We start from the raw sequence: 18,824 nt of genomic DNA on the forward strand, positions 1-18,824 counted from the left end.
ATTGTTAAAACCCACAGAGCTCCTTTTGCCAAGGTTGTCCTGACATTGTTTCTCACTACTGCTGGTGCTGCCAGACTACCTGCTGCACATAGCTATGTGTTTACCTACTTGCTGTGAAAGCTCAGCATTGCACTTTTGCCAACATAAAGAGCCTGCCTGGGTAAACTTCTGCCTGCCCCTTAACGCTTGAGCAAGGTTTTCTCTGAACCCAACGACCACATACATGTTTAGACTTATTGCTGTGTTTTTGAAAGATATTTTGGTTCAGAAGAAGACTTGGCAGATATAAAAGTTAACATCGTTGCTGGGCTGTGGACAAGAAAATGAGGTGGGTACTGCTCAACAGCTAAGGTAAATATGGAGGTGCAGCAACCAATATTTTGTGTTTAAACAATATAAATGTTTCAGAGGATGTGAACCTGATTTCAGGCTGCTCACATGCAGGAGCGGAGCTCTTTCTTCTCCCTCCTTCTTAGTCCTTATTCCAATATGTGTTTTTGTGCTAAGATGATAATTCCTTCCCTTTCTGCCTCCATTTTTGCTTTTTTTAATACTTAGAATCTATCTCCTGTTTCTTGCTGTGAGACACCTAAGGTGGTTTGGGTTTCTTTACCTCCTAGGTTGTGTTTCATGTGTTATATTTGATGGGAAGTGGGAGTTTTGAAGGCTGCAAAAAAACAATCTAAAGGGTTGGCACTCTCTTAAGTTAATTTTGTGAAGAGGTTACGTGGCTTGTAATGATTGCTGAGTGCAGCCTTCTCCCTTGCTGATTTGAACTTCATGCTAGTTCACCAAAATCCTACTGAATTAAATGGAAACAACAGAGTAATTTTTGGTGGTCATCAGAGAATATGTGACTAAACTCCAGCACCTGAAGTGTGTTATCTCCCCTAAAGTGAGAGCTGCAGTGGACATGCAGCATGGGGCAGATCCAATCTCAGGAGGGAGTGGAGGGGATGGTCTCTACAATTTTCACCATACAGCTCAGTACCAAAAGCATTGAACATTTTCTGCTTGCATTTATTGTTTTTTTCCTGTTGCTCAGCAACTCTGAAGAAAATGCCTAGAGCATTTTTCAACATATCTTATATCTAATAGTACATAGAAAAGACCAAGGACTTCTTTCCGAATGGATTCCTGATCAGCCCCCTTCTTTTTGCTCTATTGCCTGTCTTCCTGCTCCTGGAAGTGTTAACAGTAATTAGTGTGGAGCCTTCATGGAGCACTTTTATTTCAAGTAACATTTCCCAGCAGATGTTTATGGAAGCAGCAGTGTTTTCATGTGCAGATTTAATTATTTGTCTTGGTTTTATTTGTGCCTGTGTACCTATAAAGGCTGAACAGAGACCTGTCAGTGTTCACAAAATAGGTGGACCTAGAGAGTCAAAAATGTTTAAATGTAAGGGTGATGGTAATAGTAATGGTAGTCAGGGAAGGGTTTTTTTCAGTAGAGATGCTCTTACTGCTTTGGATGCCAAGTATAAAATTTAAAATTCTTATGACTGCATAACATCTAGTTCCTGAAATAATTACTTTGACATACCTTACTGCAGATTTTTTTAGGAGCTCCCCTGAGAATATGACATTCTATTAAACATGGAAAGGGCCCTAATTTACAATTCTGATGCTGTAATTTAATCTGATACTTTTATCCTTTTCTTTCCCTTGATGTGTCCTTCCTATTAATTTCCTACCCCTTCTCTTTGAAATCTCCTTTTTGAAAATTTGGGGTATTTGGTTGAGGATTCATGGATGCCCATCCATGCGTTGTTGTCTCATGTGCAGTAAATTTAGTGTGTTCCAGCTGTTTTGGAATTTATTGTGCAAGACCCTGAACTCAAAAAGAGGTACTGAACACCTCAGACAAATAACCTCTCAGTTGGTGATGACTGTGTGATCACACAAGCTCTAACCTGCCAAACTTGTCCCTTGGTGTGTGCTGGGCAGCCACCAGTAGGTCCCCTCTCCATCCAAAGACAGGACAGTTGGGAGATAGGGTCTCTGGGGATAGAAGCAGGACTATTCACCTCCAAAGCGGGGTGGAGAAGGGCTACTGCAGAGGCACAAGTTGTGGGGATGAGGAGAGAATAAATGCGGGTATTAGATGCCAGCCCTAACCTTCCCTCCACAAACTGGAGTGTAAAGCATTAGTATGGTGATGTCTTAAGAGGTCCACCCACATTTCAGGAGCTCACTCTTTTGTGAGCTTTGATTACAGGATGGGGAAAGGAGGAAGAAAAAAGAATAAATCATTAAACATGTAACCCTATTAAGCAAGGCTTTAATTTGTAGCAGTGGCTTCTATTCCTGTTATTCCTTCGCCTTCAGCAGCTAAAAACTATTTTAAAAAAATCTAATTAATGACATCTGCATCTGACAGTGATACTGAAGGTCAGCCCATTGCTGTGCAGGAGGAATGCCAGAATACAGAGATTGTTTCTGGTGACTGCAGTGCCACTTCAATGGCAATAGGGGGAAAAGAAAGAATAACACGGAGGGGAGAAAAGCAGATTTTGTCTGGTGCTTCCTGACTTGCAACTTGAGTGGTGGAGAGAGGCAGGAAGTGCAGTCCTTCCAGAAAGGCTCAGGCTGGCTGAGCAGGGAGGCCAGGCCGTCCCAGCCGTGCTGCAGTTGTGCTGCAAAAGCCGCAACCTTGGCAAGCTAAACCAGGCATAAGCAGAAGGTAGAAGGAAATAAAAGAAGGTGGCAAAGTCATAGGAGGATGGGTGCTGGGCTGCTGGGAAAGTTTCCAGCATTTCATCCCAGGCAAACCTTTCAAGTTGTTTGCCTCCCAGGCTTTGACAAATCCCTTGTGTTGGATCACAAGCTTTGGGAAAAAGCATCTGCTCTGCTGGATCATAAGATGAGGGAATGACCATGGCTCAGGGCTGTGGCTGGTGGGGGGGAACCAGGACCTAGCAGAGCTTCTTTTGGGGCAGACATGCTCTCTGGCTACAAATCCACAGTGGGAGGAAGCTGTTGCTGTTCTCCGAGGGTGTGAGCTACAGCCTGGACTGCTGGAGGACGTGGAGTGAGGGCTGGAAGTTGCACTTGCTCTCTGGAAGCTGCTGGGTCTGCATGGGTTCACAACTGCAGTAGTGAAAGGTAGAGGCCGCCGGCTCATAAGGAAGACTTAGGCCCCTTGATTCCTGGTTGTGGGCATGGCTCCACAATGACAAAACTTTGCTGTTTCACCCCATTTGCTCTCCTGGCACCAGGGTCAAATTAGGGATGTGTGGAGCTGTGTGATGGCTGTAACAGCCCATCCTATGCTATTTGTGTTCCTAATCTAATCCTCATTTCCAGTATGTTGGCTTTGGGTAACTGATTTCTGGTGTCTCACATCTCTTACTTTTCAGTCAGCCTTAATTGCCAGGACTGTATTAGCTGGTCATTTAGTTTGAACTAACCCAATATTTTTTTTTCTGCTGACCTTAAAATCTCTTGTACAGCAGGGTGAGCTAGACTACTCTCATTCAGTCAGTTTATAGTATAGGCTTCAGTGCAGACCATAGGTCTTAACTTGGAGTGTTTGGATGACTTATTTAATATTATCAATATCTACATATGACCTGTAAGTTAACTTTGAGTTTTTTTGGTAGCTTAATAATCATGACCTCCCTAAGAATATGAATTCAGGTTGTGTTTCTAACAGGGGAAACAATAAGTTATTCAAAACCCAGGACATTTACAAGGGATGACAAGAGAAGCTTGATCACTCTTCCATGGCACAACGAAGATGGCATGTACTATGTATTTTCTTCGCCAGAACTTTCTTCAGTAGTCAGCAGTGACACAGATAAGTCAACAGCAACAATGAAATGAAAAGTAGCCTATTCTTTTTAAAATAAAACCAGAAAAACAACAAACAAAACAAAGCATATAATTACCACCCCCACCCCCATCTCCCAGCACAAAAGACATACACATACAATAAACCTATTTGAATGAGTCTGGTTGTAACTGCTATGGGGGTAAAGTGCAAGATTGAATCAATTTCCTCTTCACTAAGGAGAAGGAACCCACGTATCAACACATAACAAGAAAAATCTCAGAGAAATGCTATGTCTTTTGTCTTGATTTCCTTGCCACAGTAGCATGTTTTTGTTCTGTTGAAGAAGCAGGATAATTTGTGGAGTATCAGCTCATTGTCAGCAGGCAACTTTTCAGAGTTAATTTTAAGAGAACAGCACTTTGAAGGAATCTCTCTTTTGGAGGTGTATTTCCCTATCAGAGTGGCTGCAGCTGTGGCTCCAGCAGTGTCCTTTGGCCATGAGGTATGTTATGGGATCAGTTCAGAGGGGTATGTGGTCCTTACCACTGACCATAAATGGAGATAATAATTTGAGTGATATTGGTCATTCTGTTTTAGTGTATGTAAATGCAGTGTTAGAAATGAGCAAGCAACTAAATTATACCTGCACGCTTCTGTCCGACAGTCTTCAGTTCTGGGGGTGCCGCTCCTGAACTTTATCACTTGATTTTTGTTATAAGTGTCTTGTTCCACTGGCCTTGGATCCTCTTGTTGTGGGAGTGAAACCTTTTGCTTGTTCTTTGCAATACAGATTCCTCAGACAGTTTAAAAAGAAAACCAAAAACCTCCCTGAAACAAAGATAAAAAAACTGTGTCTCCAAAAACATGCCTGAAATCTCTGGCCTTCTTTTAAACTGAATCCTGCTGTCCAGATGCCTGCTACTCTTAAATTTTGGAGCTAAAATGAAACATACCTTGTGCTCTCTCTTTGATTGAGTCCAGCACATGTTAAGGGAGTTAGAGGGGCAGTATTTTGGCACAGGCACCTCAAACCCTGATACATGCACACACACTGCCTGATGTTTCATTATAAACTGGATTACAACATGCCTTCACCCTGTGGGCATATTGTCCAGGGAAACCAGGCTGGATCTGCCTGATGCATAAAATGATCTGGCTAAATGATCATTAAGTGGAAAGTAAAGGATGTGTGCAGAATTTGTATTTTCAACAGGAATTTAGATTACATTTCAGTCACACTAAATGATTTTTAATACTACTTAACTCATCAATTCAAGAGTGGAATAAAATGGAAACTGTGCTTAAAGAGCTTGGGACAACATTTTAAACTTCTAAAATAGCTGTATCTGTCCTAATTAAGTCGGGGTGGCAAAGAGAGTATTTAAGCCCCACGTGTTTTCTTATTGATGCAAATGGTGCTTTGTGTTCTTTTATTTGTGGGAAGCTTTGTTAGTCTCAGTTAGCTGAAATACTTGCATATGATTTGGTTTCTTCAAAAGAAAAGATACACTGTATTTAGAGATGCAAATACTACCTTGTCTGCAAAACCCACCAGCTGTTATACTGGAAGACAAAGCTAATTCTATGTTGCTTTACTTCAGTAGTGTGTGCATATTCACAAGCAGCTTTCTAACAACCTTCTCTGCTTAGCTGAAAAATGGCAGGCACTAATTTTTTTTTATTTTTATTTCTTTGGTAACAGCCGAGTAAAATCAGAGTTGATCTGTGAAATAAAAAAAAAAAAGTAAGCAAGTAAATAGATTAACTATGATAATAATAATAATATACCTTTTCATTAATGTTTATAGAAAAGTTGAACAGTCTGTTAGCTTTGATTCTCCAATTCCTTGAATATGAGTTTACTACTTGCTGCCTTGAATATTTGACTTAAGACTGAGTCAGGTCAAATATATGGCTCTGTAGTAGAAGCTGCTGCTGGTTTGTGTGTCAGTCGCACAGTTTTCAGGAGAGGCTCTTTGCTTCTGTTTTAAACATCTGGAGAGTGAATAAGAGCATTTGTGGGGTCTTTTGTTGCTTCTTAAAGTTGGAGTAGGGAAGAATTACGTTCCAAGAAATACCCAGAATCCTGGAAAAATCCGAGTGGAATCATTAAGTGTTAAACTTTATCTTCTTTATAAACGAAAGTGCTTTCGTTTTATCTCTGGCAGCTGTCCTGGTAATGGGTGTTATGTAATACTTACTCTCTCCTTCGGAGTTAAATCCTTTTTCCGATTTGTGAGTAGTATTTGCATATGTATTTCTTAGCTGCATTGACATGCCAGATGCACAGTGGTAGCTGTCTCCGCCTGCTAATCCTGTAATAACATTCTGGTGACCAAATTCAATGGCCGTGCGTGGAGCCTCGGAACAGCTGATTGCTGAGTAGGGAGGAAAAAAAAAGAGCCCAGCGAATCTGGTTGCAGCTCTCTGCTGCATCCCCATCCCACAATCCCTTGCACCATTTGCTGCAGTCTTTCTACACAGGCTGAGTGAGAAAAAGATGTGCTAAATAAAGATTGATTGGTTTGAATCCTGAAGGGGTCTCCCACTTGTAAATGACCCAGGGAGAAAAAAAAATTCATGACGACTTCACTGGGCCTCCTCTTATTCTTCCATTTTTCTTTCCACCTGTCCTCTTCATGGAATGGAGCGTCATTCCTTAGAGCACAAAATCTCTTGTGCATCTGATAATGATTGTGCTGTGATAGGGATTCCTTAGCAGTCTTATGCGTGAGGCTTGAAATATGATGGTTTGTTCGTTTGGATTACTGCGGAACTGCAGCTCCGTCCCTGCAAGGATTTTATCCTCAGCACTGCACTGATTAAGCTATTTTTCTACAAAGATGGGTAGGTCTGAAATGCTCAAGTTTGCTCAGTGTTATTCCTGGTGGCTGCTGCTGGGTTGCTCCTGTTTTGGCCCCTGATTGTTCATTACATTTCTGCATGCTGTAAGAATGAAGAGGGTTGCTGTGTTTTAAACAAGGCACTAAGCTGATTGCAAGAGTGGGAGAGAAAGGAATGCAAATTTAGCTTATCAAGCCTTTTACACAAGTGGACTGTGTGGCGGTTCTAATTATTAATTTGCTCACTGTGTTCTGTAATGGCTAATCTGGGGGCTGCTGCTAGAAATGGCTTGAATCTGTTCTTTATTCCTACAGACTGTGGACAGGTGATCTATCTGTTTTAAGGACTTTAAAGCCTTCGCTCTCCCAGTCGTTGAAGCAACATTATTGAGGTTCCCCACCCTTTCTTATGGCTCTGGAGGCCTAACTGGTCCTTTGGAAACGTTGCCATTGGAAACCTATTCATTCATTGTACATGAATAGACCCTGTAGGTTGTGAATACCATTGATAAGAAGAGGATGAATAAGCTGTAAGCAATTTGTTCTCCTCAGGCTGTACTTTCAAGCTAGTTGCAGCTCTGACTGGGTGGATTTCAGAGGCAGCAGTGTATTGTAACACAGAATTCTGCTCTTTTAGGAATAAAATCCTGTGAAGTGAACAGTTACTTGATTCCCCAATATCTTTTCTCGGCTGGGAAACTAATAGAGAATTTTCAGGAGTTCCAGAGCTCATTTGAGGATACCTGTAGAAAGGGTGCATTTTTCTATTACATGTCTCTATTTACCTGAAACAACTCTTCTGGAACTGTTATTTGCTATACCGAACGTGATTTTTTTTTCTTTTCCTCCTTTTCCAGTGCTATAGGAAGTTCCTTTCATATGGGTGGGGCCACACCCTGGCTTTCCTGAAGGCATGTATGCATAGCGGGGCAAAGCTTTCCACTAGCTTAGAGAGCCATTGTTTCCTCCTTTTTTTGCTGTCCAGTATATTTTAAATGAAAATCGTATCTCCAAGCAGAAGGAAAAAGAGTAATGCTGTTTCTGGGGTGGCTGGGACGATAGCGATCCTTGAGCCTCAAAAGGGTGACAAAGGGAGTAAATTTCAGAACCCTTTACTGCACTTGGTTTAGCGAACCTGAATTTGGTTTTGAGTGTGTGTGTGTGTGTGACAGATAAATGAGTGGGGGCTTATGTCTTGTTTGGTGCAATGTTTCCTAATCCTTTAGCTTTGCATATTTAAATTACAAAGTGTAACTACATGGAGAAATGATAGCCCTGGTTTCGAAGCTCATGCTTTGGCTGCTCTATTTTGATTGTGAAACATAACGAACCTCTGAAAAGCACTCTGGCAGTTTTTGAGCTCACAAGATGCTACCAAAAGAAAAAAAAGATTTTTCTTGTAAAAGTAGTGTTACTTTGCAAAATCTCCCACTGCTAATACACTTAAAACTTACACTGCTGCAAGCATAGCAGTAAATCAAAAAATACTGTCTGATGAAATTCAAAAACGTTGTCTAAAATCTTCAGATTTTCTTCAAAGACTCTTTGATTGTACAGTTGCTTTCATTGAGTAAATGAGCAAAATCATCCTTCTCGTAGCTACATCACATTCATCAAGATTACATCAAAGGTGGAATTAGAGAAGCTGCAGAATCCTGAAAATCCCATACTCAAAAGATTTTTTTAAAGGGACTATTTCTGTGAGAAGTTGTACCAGGTAGTGGCCAAAGCTTGAAATGTAGAGATGAAATTCTATTTCCAGGTGCATGTTTTAAATCTGGTTTATGTGAACACAGGGGATAAATGACAGTCATGGCATGCTGCATTTCAGACAAAATACAGAGTATTAATAGCACTTATTTCTGAATCATTAATGGTCTCTTTTGTTGACAAAGTTTAAAGGACGAGCATTTGAAAAATAAAGTAACTGGCATGAGATTTGTGTATGAAATGCTAAGAATTACTTGATTTTGTGGTGACACTGGAGGAATGTGAAAAACAAATATGAAAACCAGGTTAAATCAATATTATTTTTTTCAGCCAGCAGCAGATTTTCTTGTGTAAGCACTATTTGCTGCTATAGCTTTACTTGATAAGGGAAAGATGAAATACAGAAAATACCTGGTTGCTAGAGAACTTTCTTCTGTTAAACAACAGGCAGCATTCACTGGAGACCTATTCTTTCATATCTTAAGTACAGCTTTTTCCAGTAGCTTATGTTCAGTCTATAACAAAAAAATTATAATGTTGGTGTGTCCAATTTGGAAACCATGCTTTTGATAAGAAATCCTCCTGCTTCTGATTATCTTCCCTGTTTTATTTGAGTCCCTGCCTCTAACATTTGGGGAGGGAGAGTGGGAGGCAAACACAGCTGTGTAAGTGGTAAAATGAATTTTCCTTTTGAAACACATCACTGATGTTCTGCATGTTATGCTGCCAAATATATGAATACATTAATGGGTATTTGATTGTCTGGTCTTTCTACTCTGTTTTGTAAAAGCCAGATATTTTGGTTCCACTTCTTGTAAAGCCACCTTTAACTCAAGCTTTTCAAAAGTAATGTGGTTTGCTAATTGATCTCCTAAGGTTAATTCTGTGTGATTTCTGGCATTTAAATAGGAAAAAATAATTTGTGTTTACATAATACATTTTATCTTACTATGGGGAAAGCATTTTTTTTTAATATTAAGAAATATGAAAAAGACATGCAAATATTATCAATCCTGAAATCATGCATTTTTGGGTCATAAACAAACATGGTATTTTATGAGTACTAGAGCAATTTTTATAATTGCAGTTTCCCCTTCCTCAGTAAAAAAGGAAACAAAAGGAGCTGCCATAAGTGTTTTCCATTGAATGAAATGTCAGTTACTGCTGTTGGGTATTTGAACTGTGAATAACTTTCTGCTGCTGAATTTGCTAACACCGAGGCGATGCCCCAGGAACCTGTTATCAGGGAAGCCAGCAGAGCTGACTTATGATCCATAATCACTGTCATTATCCTAGAAATAGCCCCTTGCTCAGTGTAGTAAGTAAAACATACCAGTATGGCTAAGTACACAGCTCAGGAAGAGCAGCATGGGTTCAACTCAGGCAGTGTAGTGTGCCGTTCATTCAAGCACAGGAAGAAGACCTAATGTAACACTAACAATAAAATGCTACACAGGTCATGCAAAGCAGAATGCTTTGCATGACCTTTGAGCATGATCAGCAGAAGGCTTGTTGTTTCTGTTTTGGAAAGCCTGAACTGCCCTCAAGCTAGATCTCAAATTGTCTGAAATGGGTGAGTAAAAAGGGGTAGAAATTGTTTAGGAAGAAGTTAGACCCCTCAGGAGTGTACCTGCAGAGAAGAAGGCCAGCTGGGCTTGCAGCTCAGAGAGAAGAGAAGCCAGTTCCGCTGTGGGTGCGGGAGGTCTGGCAGAACTCGGTGCTGCGGCAGTCGCGCCTGTGTCTCCTGGCACTTCAGCCTGCTAGAAATGCTGATGGACAGGAGTTCCTGCTGGGCCACCCTGCCAGGGACTCTGCTTGCCAGGTTTCCCTAAACTATTTTAGCAGGCAGTTTACTTTTTTTCTGTGGTTGCTTCCATCCTTTTCCTCCTGTCTTCTCTTTTCTATTATTGGCTATAATCTGTATCTTCAGCTGAAAAGAACATACGTTTTTCTCTCCCTGTGCCTTGTTCCAGGACAGGAGGCATTCCAAGCCTGCTGCCATCTCTTTAACCTGCGATTTTAATTCTAACAGTTAGTAGACTTTTTTCTTAGCCTTTTATTTCATGCTTTGTGTGCCAGATTATGAAGAATCCTCAGTCCTAGAAACATGATTCTTACTACTAGTTCTGCCTAGAATGACATTTTTATTGCATTTTTTATTTGGATGTGCTTCACATATCCTTCACCCTGCCATTGCTGATTCTCAGTGGCTATCAGTTGCCTCTTCTTTGCTCTGTTTCTTTTATCATGAGGATTTTCATTGTGTGTACCTCATCCCTAGTGGTGATGCAGAATTTGAGCATTCCTTCCCAGGGGCTGTCTGGTTTGGGGGATTCCTGAAGTCAAAATCTACAATATTTTTGGCAATACCAGCACCGACAAGGGAAAAAAATTGTTAGGTGAACAATTTTCAAACTCTGTCTGTGATGCACCCATTTGACTGGCTGGTGCAGTTCCAGTTTGAGCATTTTGCCAGCAGTACTGTAGATGTAAGAAATCCGATGTTTGTTAGCACTGGCTGAACCTATTGGCACAAGAATGTTTTCATCATGGGTTTTCTTTAAAACCAGACAGCCCCGTAACTCTTTCAGTCCAGAGGCAGCATGCCTTTCCAGAATGCTGAGGCAGAGGTGTTGTAGATGTTGCTGACTGTTTCCCTGGCTGTCATCAGTGATAAACCATTTTAGAAGTTTAATTCTTTCTTGTTTTGGTTTTATATGGAAGTATGAATTCCTGCATAAGGATAAAACATGAGTGGAATTGTCAATGATTTTGTTATTTCATTGAGTTTATAAGCCATTTTTCTTCTTTTCTTCTTTTTCCCACCCTCCTCCAGCAGCGCGCAGGGTAGAAGGGAACAGGACCCATATGTCAGTGGTCTAGGATGGCCAGTGAAGGCTCCAACATCCCAAGTCCTGTGGTCCGTCAGATTGACAAGCAGTTTCTGATTTGCAGCATATGCCTGGACCGTTACAAGAACCCCAAAGTACTTCCCTGCCTGCACACTTTCTGTGAGAGGTAAGTCCTTTCCTCATGCTGGTAACTCAGGATTTGTGTCGTGCTGCAAGCACAGGACAAGGCATCCATTAGTGGAACAGGACTTTCCCCTTTACTTGTAAATGTCCTGTGAAGGCATGATAAAGTCTGAGAAGGCTGGAGAGGCAGAGATGTAGAAAACCATATTTGTGTCATGCAGGAAGAAGAGACAGCAGTGGCATATTTGGAATACATTCCCTTTATGCAAGAGTAAACAAAAAATAAATCCAATTAAACTAATGAATATGGTTACTACAGTGTGAAAGGTGATGATAGCCAGAATTTGGACCTCAAGTTAATGGTCTCAAATTTATTCTGATTATCGTGTAATTAGAAGCAAGAAAAAAAATATTTGTTGATTTACTAATTCAATAAGTAATTATCCCATCCTTTTAATGTCCAAGAGTTAGACATGATATATACATTATTAATAACCTGAGATTAAATGTCTTCATTATTCTGCAGTTTGGTTGACTGAAGTGGGAAAACTCTCTGGAAAGAGATGTGATAAACCAACCTGCCTTTTACTGTCTTTGGCTGAATGAACTGCATGTGCATAATGACACTTTAGTGTTGCATTATCCATCAAATTGTGGAAAATACGGCACCTGCAGAAAAGTTAGGTGAAGAATTAGTGGTTAGTTCTTAATCTGATGATGAGATGCAACTCTGGATTGTATATTGAATGGCAGTAGGATGTTTATAAATGGTATATGGTGTGAACACATTTAATTTAGGAGATTTCCACCTTTTAGGAAGAATTGTGGTGTGTATCTTTAATTTTGCACAGGGTGAAAGAAAAATTGTGGATCTCTGCCTCTGCCAGTGTCAGATGAAATGGTCTTTTGCAGAACAATGGGAAATCCCAGCATTAAAAAAGGTAGCACTGAAACTCTTACTGAAGTCAGTGAGACAAGATTTTCACCATCATGTGTTAAGTTTCCTGACTTCTGTTCATGCGTAAAACCTAAAGTTAGCTTCTGGTTTTCACTGTAATCCTCTTACAGGACCATACTGAATATAGGATAGTGCATGCAACTGTATATTGCATGCCCAGGCAGGTGTTAACTTCATTTCCAAGGCCAAAAGTGGCCTTAAGTCTCACCTGGGCCAGCCTGGTGCATATTGTACATATTGTTGATTGCTGAACTTTTGTGTCAGGTTTATACTCTGTGAAATTTATTTTTTCTGAAAAACACCAACACTGCCCTCCCAATCAAACACAAACAAAAATTTCCTCCAAAACTCCCCTTAACATAAACTGTGATAACATAGCAGGTAGTTCCCCATGTCATAAAGAAAGCTCTGTTGATTTTGGGTAGCTGCCAAATAACTTTCCAAATTGAAATAGATGAAAAAATTTCCTTTGATTTTATTGGGACCATGTTTTACATCTGAAACACTAAAACCACAAACAAGTTATTAAAGGAGATTCTGTTGGAAAGACAAGGGTCAAGCACCAGTTAGTCAGTTAAAGGCACAAGCTCAAATACTTGATGCAACTTCATGTCTGTCAGACTTTATCAGATAAATTCAAAATTTTTACTGCCTAAAACATCCTGTGAGCAGCATGCAGTAGGCATCTTGAAAGCATGATCAACTGCATGAATATCCCAAAAAAGGCATGTAACTCTTTTAATGATGTCTGCTTATTGAACCTTTTTTTTCATGTGTCAGAGTAAAAAAAGGTTTAAATGAAAAATTATTCCCCATAACCACTTTTGCTTCAGAAGCCTGTTTGATGTACTTATATAAGTAGGGGTAGCACTATTTCAAACTAGCTCTTTAACTGATGGAAGGGTTTTTTTCCCCTCTTTGATGATACTTTCCCTTTCTTTCTCCTTCCACCTTCCTTCCCCACAGGTGTTTACAGAATTACATTCCAGCCCATAGCTTAACCCTTTCTTGCCCTGTGTGCCGCCAGACCTCCATTCTGCCAGAGAAAGGGGTTTCTGCACTCCAGAACAACTTCTTTATCACCAACCTGATGGATGTCCTGCAGCGAACGCCAGACAGCAGCATTGAGGAGTCCTCCATCTTGGAGACTGTCACTGCTGTTGCTGCAGGCAAACCACTCTCCTGCCCCAATCATGATGGAAATGTAAGTGAGACAGCCTCCTGTGCTGTGTGCAGGTATTGATATGTGCTGACTTGTCTGGATTTCATGGATGTCTTTTTCTAAAGAGAAAGCAGGGGAAGTGGAATCATACTATTCCTTTGATTTTGTAATATATCAACAAAACACAATTGATTCTTCAAATTAACTCAGATGCTTTTAGTGGAGCATCTTGAAGTAGTCAGGATGTTATTTTATCTTACCAGTCATCTGGGATGATGATGTCTTTTGGCACATTTGGTCAGAATTATTGTCCTGCAAGTACTGAACCTTGTGCCTTTACTTCTTTGGTTCCTTAGCCCTGGTACTTGTAGCATCAGCTGTTGCTGCGGGTACCTGTGTGTTTGTCTGGCAATATGTGACAAGGAGCTTATGAGTTTTACTGACCTGCACACTAGGGCAGTACCAAAAGGTATGTGAACATATTAACATAGAACCAAATAAAAGTCAGTCCTAGCTTAGGATGCTTTGGATCAGCACAGGCTAGAAACAGAGCATTCTGTTTATCTGCAGTGTTTTGTGGATCTCTCATATCAGTTCTTGGAGGCTGCTTTGTTTTTTCCCTTCACCTACCCTTTTTACCTAGCATATCCTCACACATATCCTCAAATCATATCAGTATATTCATTGGCAAGTACCCCCAACTGAGTTAATATTCACAGATTACTGCAAGGACAGCTCTAACTCTGCTTACTTCACAAATTTCAGTGTTAACCTGTGTAACTTCATGATAGGCATATGAGCTCCTGACTCATAGCTAAGCTTATGCAAATATGTAAATAGAGACTGCAAAACTCAGCAATGCTGTATTGTAAACTGAATGTTGTGCTTCTATGCAAGCCAAGAAACACATGTCAGTAGTTTAAAACAGCTTGCTGGGGACTGTTTTATTTGATACTCAGTGTAGGTACATTGGTTGTGTAGGAGTAATTCAGCTGATAGGTAATGATTACTGTAAGAGAGGAATAGCTCAGTTCCTTCTCTCTCAGAATTAGGTAGACATGTAGAACTGATGTTGGACTCTCTGATTAATGAATAACTGGTGTAACTTTTTAAAATGTGTACTATACTAATGTGTGTGTAGTGGTTACTGATTAATGCATTCCTAGTTTTTGTTTGCATTTTATTTGCCCTCTTTAGAGTGAATCATAGCTGTTTTCTGACATAGCCATTTTGATAGGAGCCATTTGATTGAGAAATGCAGAAAAAGGTAAAAAATAAGGTGTTATTTGTTTTGTATTTTAAATTATCAGCTGATTATTCTTTGGGTATGTTTAAAAAAAACCTGGCTTGTCTACAATCAAAAACATGCCACCTTATACCTCTCTGAGAACTCCTTTATAGGGAAAGGTGCATTTTTAAGTCCTCTAAACCAACTTGGCTTGCCTTGAAACACAGCAAGCCATTTAGGATGCTGAGTAGTGTGTGATGGGAACATCCTCTTGCTTCAGTAGATATCTGAGAGGGTTGGGGATAGCCTGAGGGTGACTCCAATTTAAAGCTTTGTGAAGCTAAGAAATGAAAAGCTAAGTGCACACATTAGTCCTTGTGATGGGAGGAGCTGAGGTAAGAACTGGGGAGAGCTGCTTGAGGCTGGACATGAGGGTCTGTGTGCAAGGGTGCACAGGGCAAGGTGCTGGGCACCTTAAGCTTCACTGAGGAGATGGGATTCTGCTGGCTTTACAGGTTCAGGACACAAGAGCACTGTGTGGCAAATAGGTTAGATATTAGGAAATACCTAAAACATCTTCATCCAGAATGTCTTCCCTGGAATGTGATTCCCAGGGCAGTGGTCACAGCACCAAGCCTGCCAGAGTTCAAGAAGCATTTGGACAATGCTTTTAGGCACATAGTGTGACTCTTGGGGTGGTCCTTGGCAGGGCCAGGAGCTTGATTTCGATGATCCTTGTAGGTCCCTTCCAGCTCAGGGTATTCTATGATTCTAAGTGCCTGGCTGCTAGTAACTTTACTGGGGGCTTCAGGAAATGAAAAAGGATTGAGCTGGCACCTGGAGGAGAATGCCTTTACAGAACCAGCAGTCATTCTGCACTAAATCCACCCACCATTAATTTTTACATATTGCTTTGGGTAGGGTCAGACCCATTGTATTTTTACTATTTGCATCAAATATATTTCTTTTAAATATTACCAGTTTTTCTTTATATTAGCTTGGAAATAAGTTTCTGATTAAACAAGTTTTTTTCAATCATTTCAGCCATCCTGGACTTAAACCTCTCTGATTAAGATAGAAACTGATGCAGAGATACTTTCTCATTTGCTTGCCTGTCTGCTTGAAACTTAGCCTTCCTCAGGCCGTGTAGATTAGATACTTTCCCTTCCCAGTTGGTCCCCTATTCTTATCACTCATATTTTCCATATGTGTGAATGTTTACTTTATTCCTTCTGTGCACATCTTCCCATCCTCTCTTGTGGCATCTTTGTTCTGTGTGTTCTTATGAAGAATGAAAGTTAGTTTGTTGTATCTTTATACAGAAGATGGTTACCTGTGCCTGAACTATAAAAAAATGCTTTCTCATTTTGACCCAACATGGAGCACAAGTGTATGTTCCTGTGAAATCAGGGTTATAGGGCACATATAGAACTTTTGAACCTACTAGAAGATTCTTATCTTCTGCCTACACATTAAAATAAGATTGGCTTTATTCTCAGGTGTGAAACACCTGCAGCTCTTGTGTATGAAAGCATTCTGGATTTGAAACATTGATCTACAATCATTTAGGGGCAGGTACAGAAGCCAGGGCAGGGGAGGCTATGAAATGCTAACTTCAGTGTATGTAATGAGTGGTGTAGCCTCTAAAATGTCTATATTTGAGTTTTGTTTGAATTTGAACTGAAAACCACCTCAGAGTAGAGGATACATGTTTTTACAATGTAGAAGGTGGGGCAATGTATTTTCTGCCTCTAGAGTGTAACAAGAGGGGAACAACAGTATTAAATTAAACACTTTTAACAAGAAAGAATGCCTTATCTCTGACTAGCTTTTTCTCATCAGATCATAGCACAGCTTGGCAACTTGACAGGCATAAGATCATGCTTACAAAAACACTTTCTGAACTTGTGGAGCTGTTGCCTACTGCCTGTATGCTTCTCTTAGAAAAATTTAAAAATCACCTATCCTTGATATTCTGATGATATTACTTCATATCTTACCTTTTAAACCCTTGCTTTTTCTCCTCACCTCTGTACTTCCCACCATGTCACTTACTCATGTATCCCATTAAAGTGTAATCTGTGGGTAGGGCAAAAGCTGTGACTAGGGAGGGAGAGAAACACACATTCTAAATTTTATCAGGTAGCTCAGAGGTGCCCTCAGGTAATTCAAACTTACATTCTTCAGAAAGCCAAAGCATACAAAGTTAAGGTGCACTCTAGCCCTGGGACAGAGGAATTAAGCGTGTGTGTGTGACATGAGGAAGGTGGATGGCAAAGAGCTGACCTCATCCTTTTTCTGTTGACTGCTCTTTTAATTCAAACAAATAGAAAGCAGAGGATGAGCAATGTGATTTTTCAAATGTGATTTTAGAGAAGAGGGGCTTGTGATTGATGAGAGCTTTTTCCTCAAGACCTGAACTTTGAAGGGCTGGAATTAGTGTGTCTTGGCTTTGTGAAATCTAGTTCAGAAGTACTTGGATCCTTGATTATGCAATTTTAAAAGCTTCTGTAAATTCAGTTGAATTACAGTAGTGAAGATGCATATGGGTCTCTAGTTACATCACTGTGCTGAAATATGCTGGTCTGGTTTAAGGTAGGAATTACTGGATGGGATTTCAGAACCGGTGGGTATTAATTCACATTTCATTACAGCTGATGGGAATGTTCTCATTGAATTTGGTGGAAATAACAGCTGAAGCCAGTGCTGGGTGCTACAGTATGTCCTGCCCAAGAGCTCTCTTCTATTTGGAAAGTAGAGGCAAATGTCCTTTTCTGAGATATTTTGTAAGGCAAACCTGTCATAATGAAAAATTTTCTGGGAGTATCACAAAATGTGATGCCCACATTGGACATGGAGGGGAGAGATGAAAAGCCAGTGATACTTGTCTGTCTGTAGTTAGAAATCAGTCTTGCTTGATCAAGAGATGCTAGAAAAAAAAACTTAGGAAATCAGCCTATCTAGACAGTTGAAGTCTGAATTGTATTATTATTAGGTTTTCCTTCTCCTTCTCCTCCTATATATGCACAATACAAAAATTATATTGGGAAATGAAAGCTTCTTCTCGCAAAACATTTTGAATTTGAGTCAAAGACAACTGTTTCTATATGGAGATACACATTAGGTCTTTGTGATGTGTTTGCTATTATCATTTGAACTTGTGTTTCCCTGATGCTTGAATAAAGAGGAAGAAAGTTGTTTAGGCTGAACAACCTTAATGCCAATGAGATGCTTCCTTTCTTATATTTGTGGCTGCAAATGATGTTTATTATGGGGTGGTTAATGGAAAACAACATAACTAAATTATTCTAATCACTGTATTCAAAGATAAAAATACCAAATAAATAAAGGCTTGTTGAAATATCTTGAACCTAAGCATTAAATTATTAAGAGGCAGAAAGATGAATTTTGGACACTCATGCAAAATAAATGAATTTTTTTTTTTGGCCATATAAGAGTTTCCTATTAAAATATTCTTCCTTTTGGCTGCTTCTGATTGCAGACTTTTGAAGCCTTTGAAAAATACTGAAATCCTAAACTCAGTTTAACTGATTTCCTCTATGCACTGTAAGAATGCATCACATCACAGTGCCTACCAAAGTAACCATCAGGCCTCGGAGATCTACTACAATGAGACTGCTAAATTCACAGTGACTGGAGTAGTGTTCATGAGGGTTGACATTGTTTTGAAGGTCTACTTTTTTTTTCTGTTGCTGATCTAGTTGTTGATCTAGTTACACAGGTTATTTGGATCAACTTTTAAATTTTCTGAGCTTACATGAGTGGCTGACAAATGACTAAACCCTCACTGCATGTGAATCCCATATCTTGTGAATTGAGATAAGAGGGAAGAATGGGAATAAGACAGAAAGGAGCTTATCAGAGGAAAATCCCTGTTAATGCTAACAGCCACGTGCAAAACATGGTCATTGCATACCCCTCCTTAATTCTCAAGATGCCTTGGAGCAGCCTGGTATTTTGCACGGTGCTGCTACAAATCCCTCTGCTCACCTGAAAACAGCTGGTTCTACACAACCATCTCATCAACCAACAAATCCAGCACAACCATTTTTGTGCAAGATGTCTGAGTGCCAGAAGCATCAGCTGAATTATTCAAGATTCTGATGCTATGCTCTGAATGCAAAGGAGCTGCCAATGTTTTGCTTTGAAGCA

General features: G+C 40.1%; 1 protein-coding gene across 9 annotated transcripts in view; it reads left to right on the top strand.

Moving 5' to 3' along the window:
* The window catches only part of TRIM2 (tripartite motif containing 2), an 87,370-nt gene that overhangs the window by 38,129 nt on the left and 30,417 nt on the right, over positions 1–18,824 (top strand). For 5 of the 9 annotated variants that reach the window (XM_066548188.1, XM_066548193.1, XM_066548197.1 and 2 more), the window contains exons 2-3: positions 11,165–11,346; positions 13,228–13,465. In XM_066548188.1, the coding sequence (XP_066404285.1) occupies positions 11,213–11,346; positions 13,228–13,465 (372 nt within the window). In that variant the 5' untranslated portion in view covers positions 11,165–11,212. Of the gene's footprint in view, positions 1–6,276; positions 6,623–10,301; positions 10,360–11,164; positions 11,347–13,227; positions 13,466–18,824 lie in introns of those variants that run through there. The other 4 variants (XM_066548189.1, XM_066548190.1, XM_066548192.1 and 1 more) reach the window with 4 other exon arrangements.

The sequence above is a fragment of the Molothrus aeneus genome, chromosome 4 (genome assembly GCF_037042795.1).
Source record: "Molothrus aeneus isolate 106 chromosome 4, BPBGC_Maene_1.0, whole genome shotgun sequence".
In the NCBI taxonomy this organism is placed as follows: domain Eukaryota; kingdom Metazoa; phylum Chordata; class Aves; order Passeriformes; family Icteridae; genus Molothrus; species Molothrus aeneus.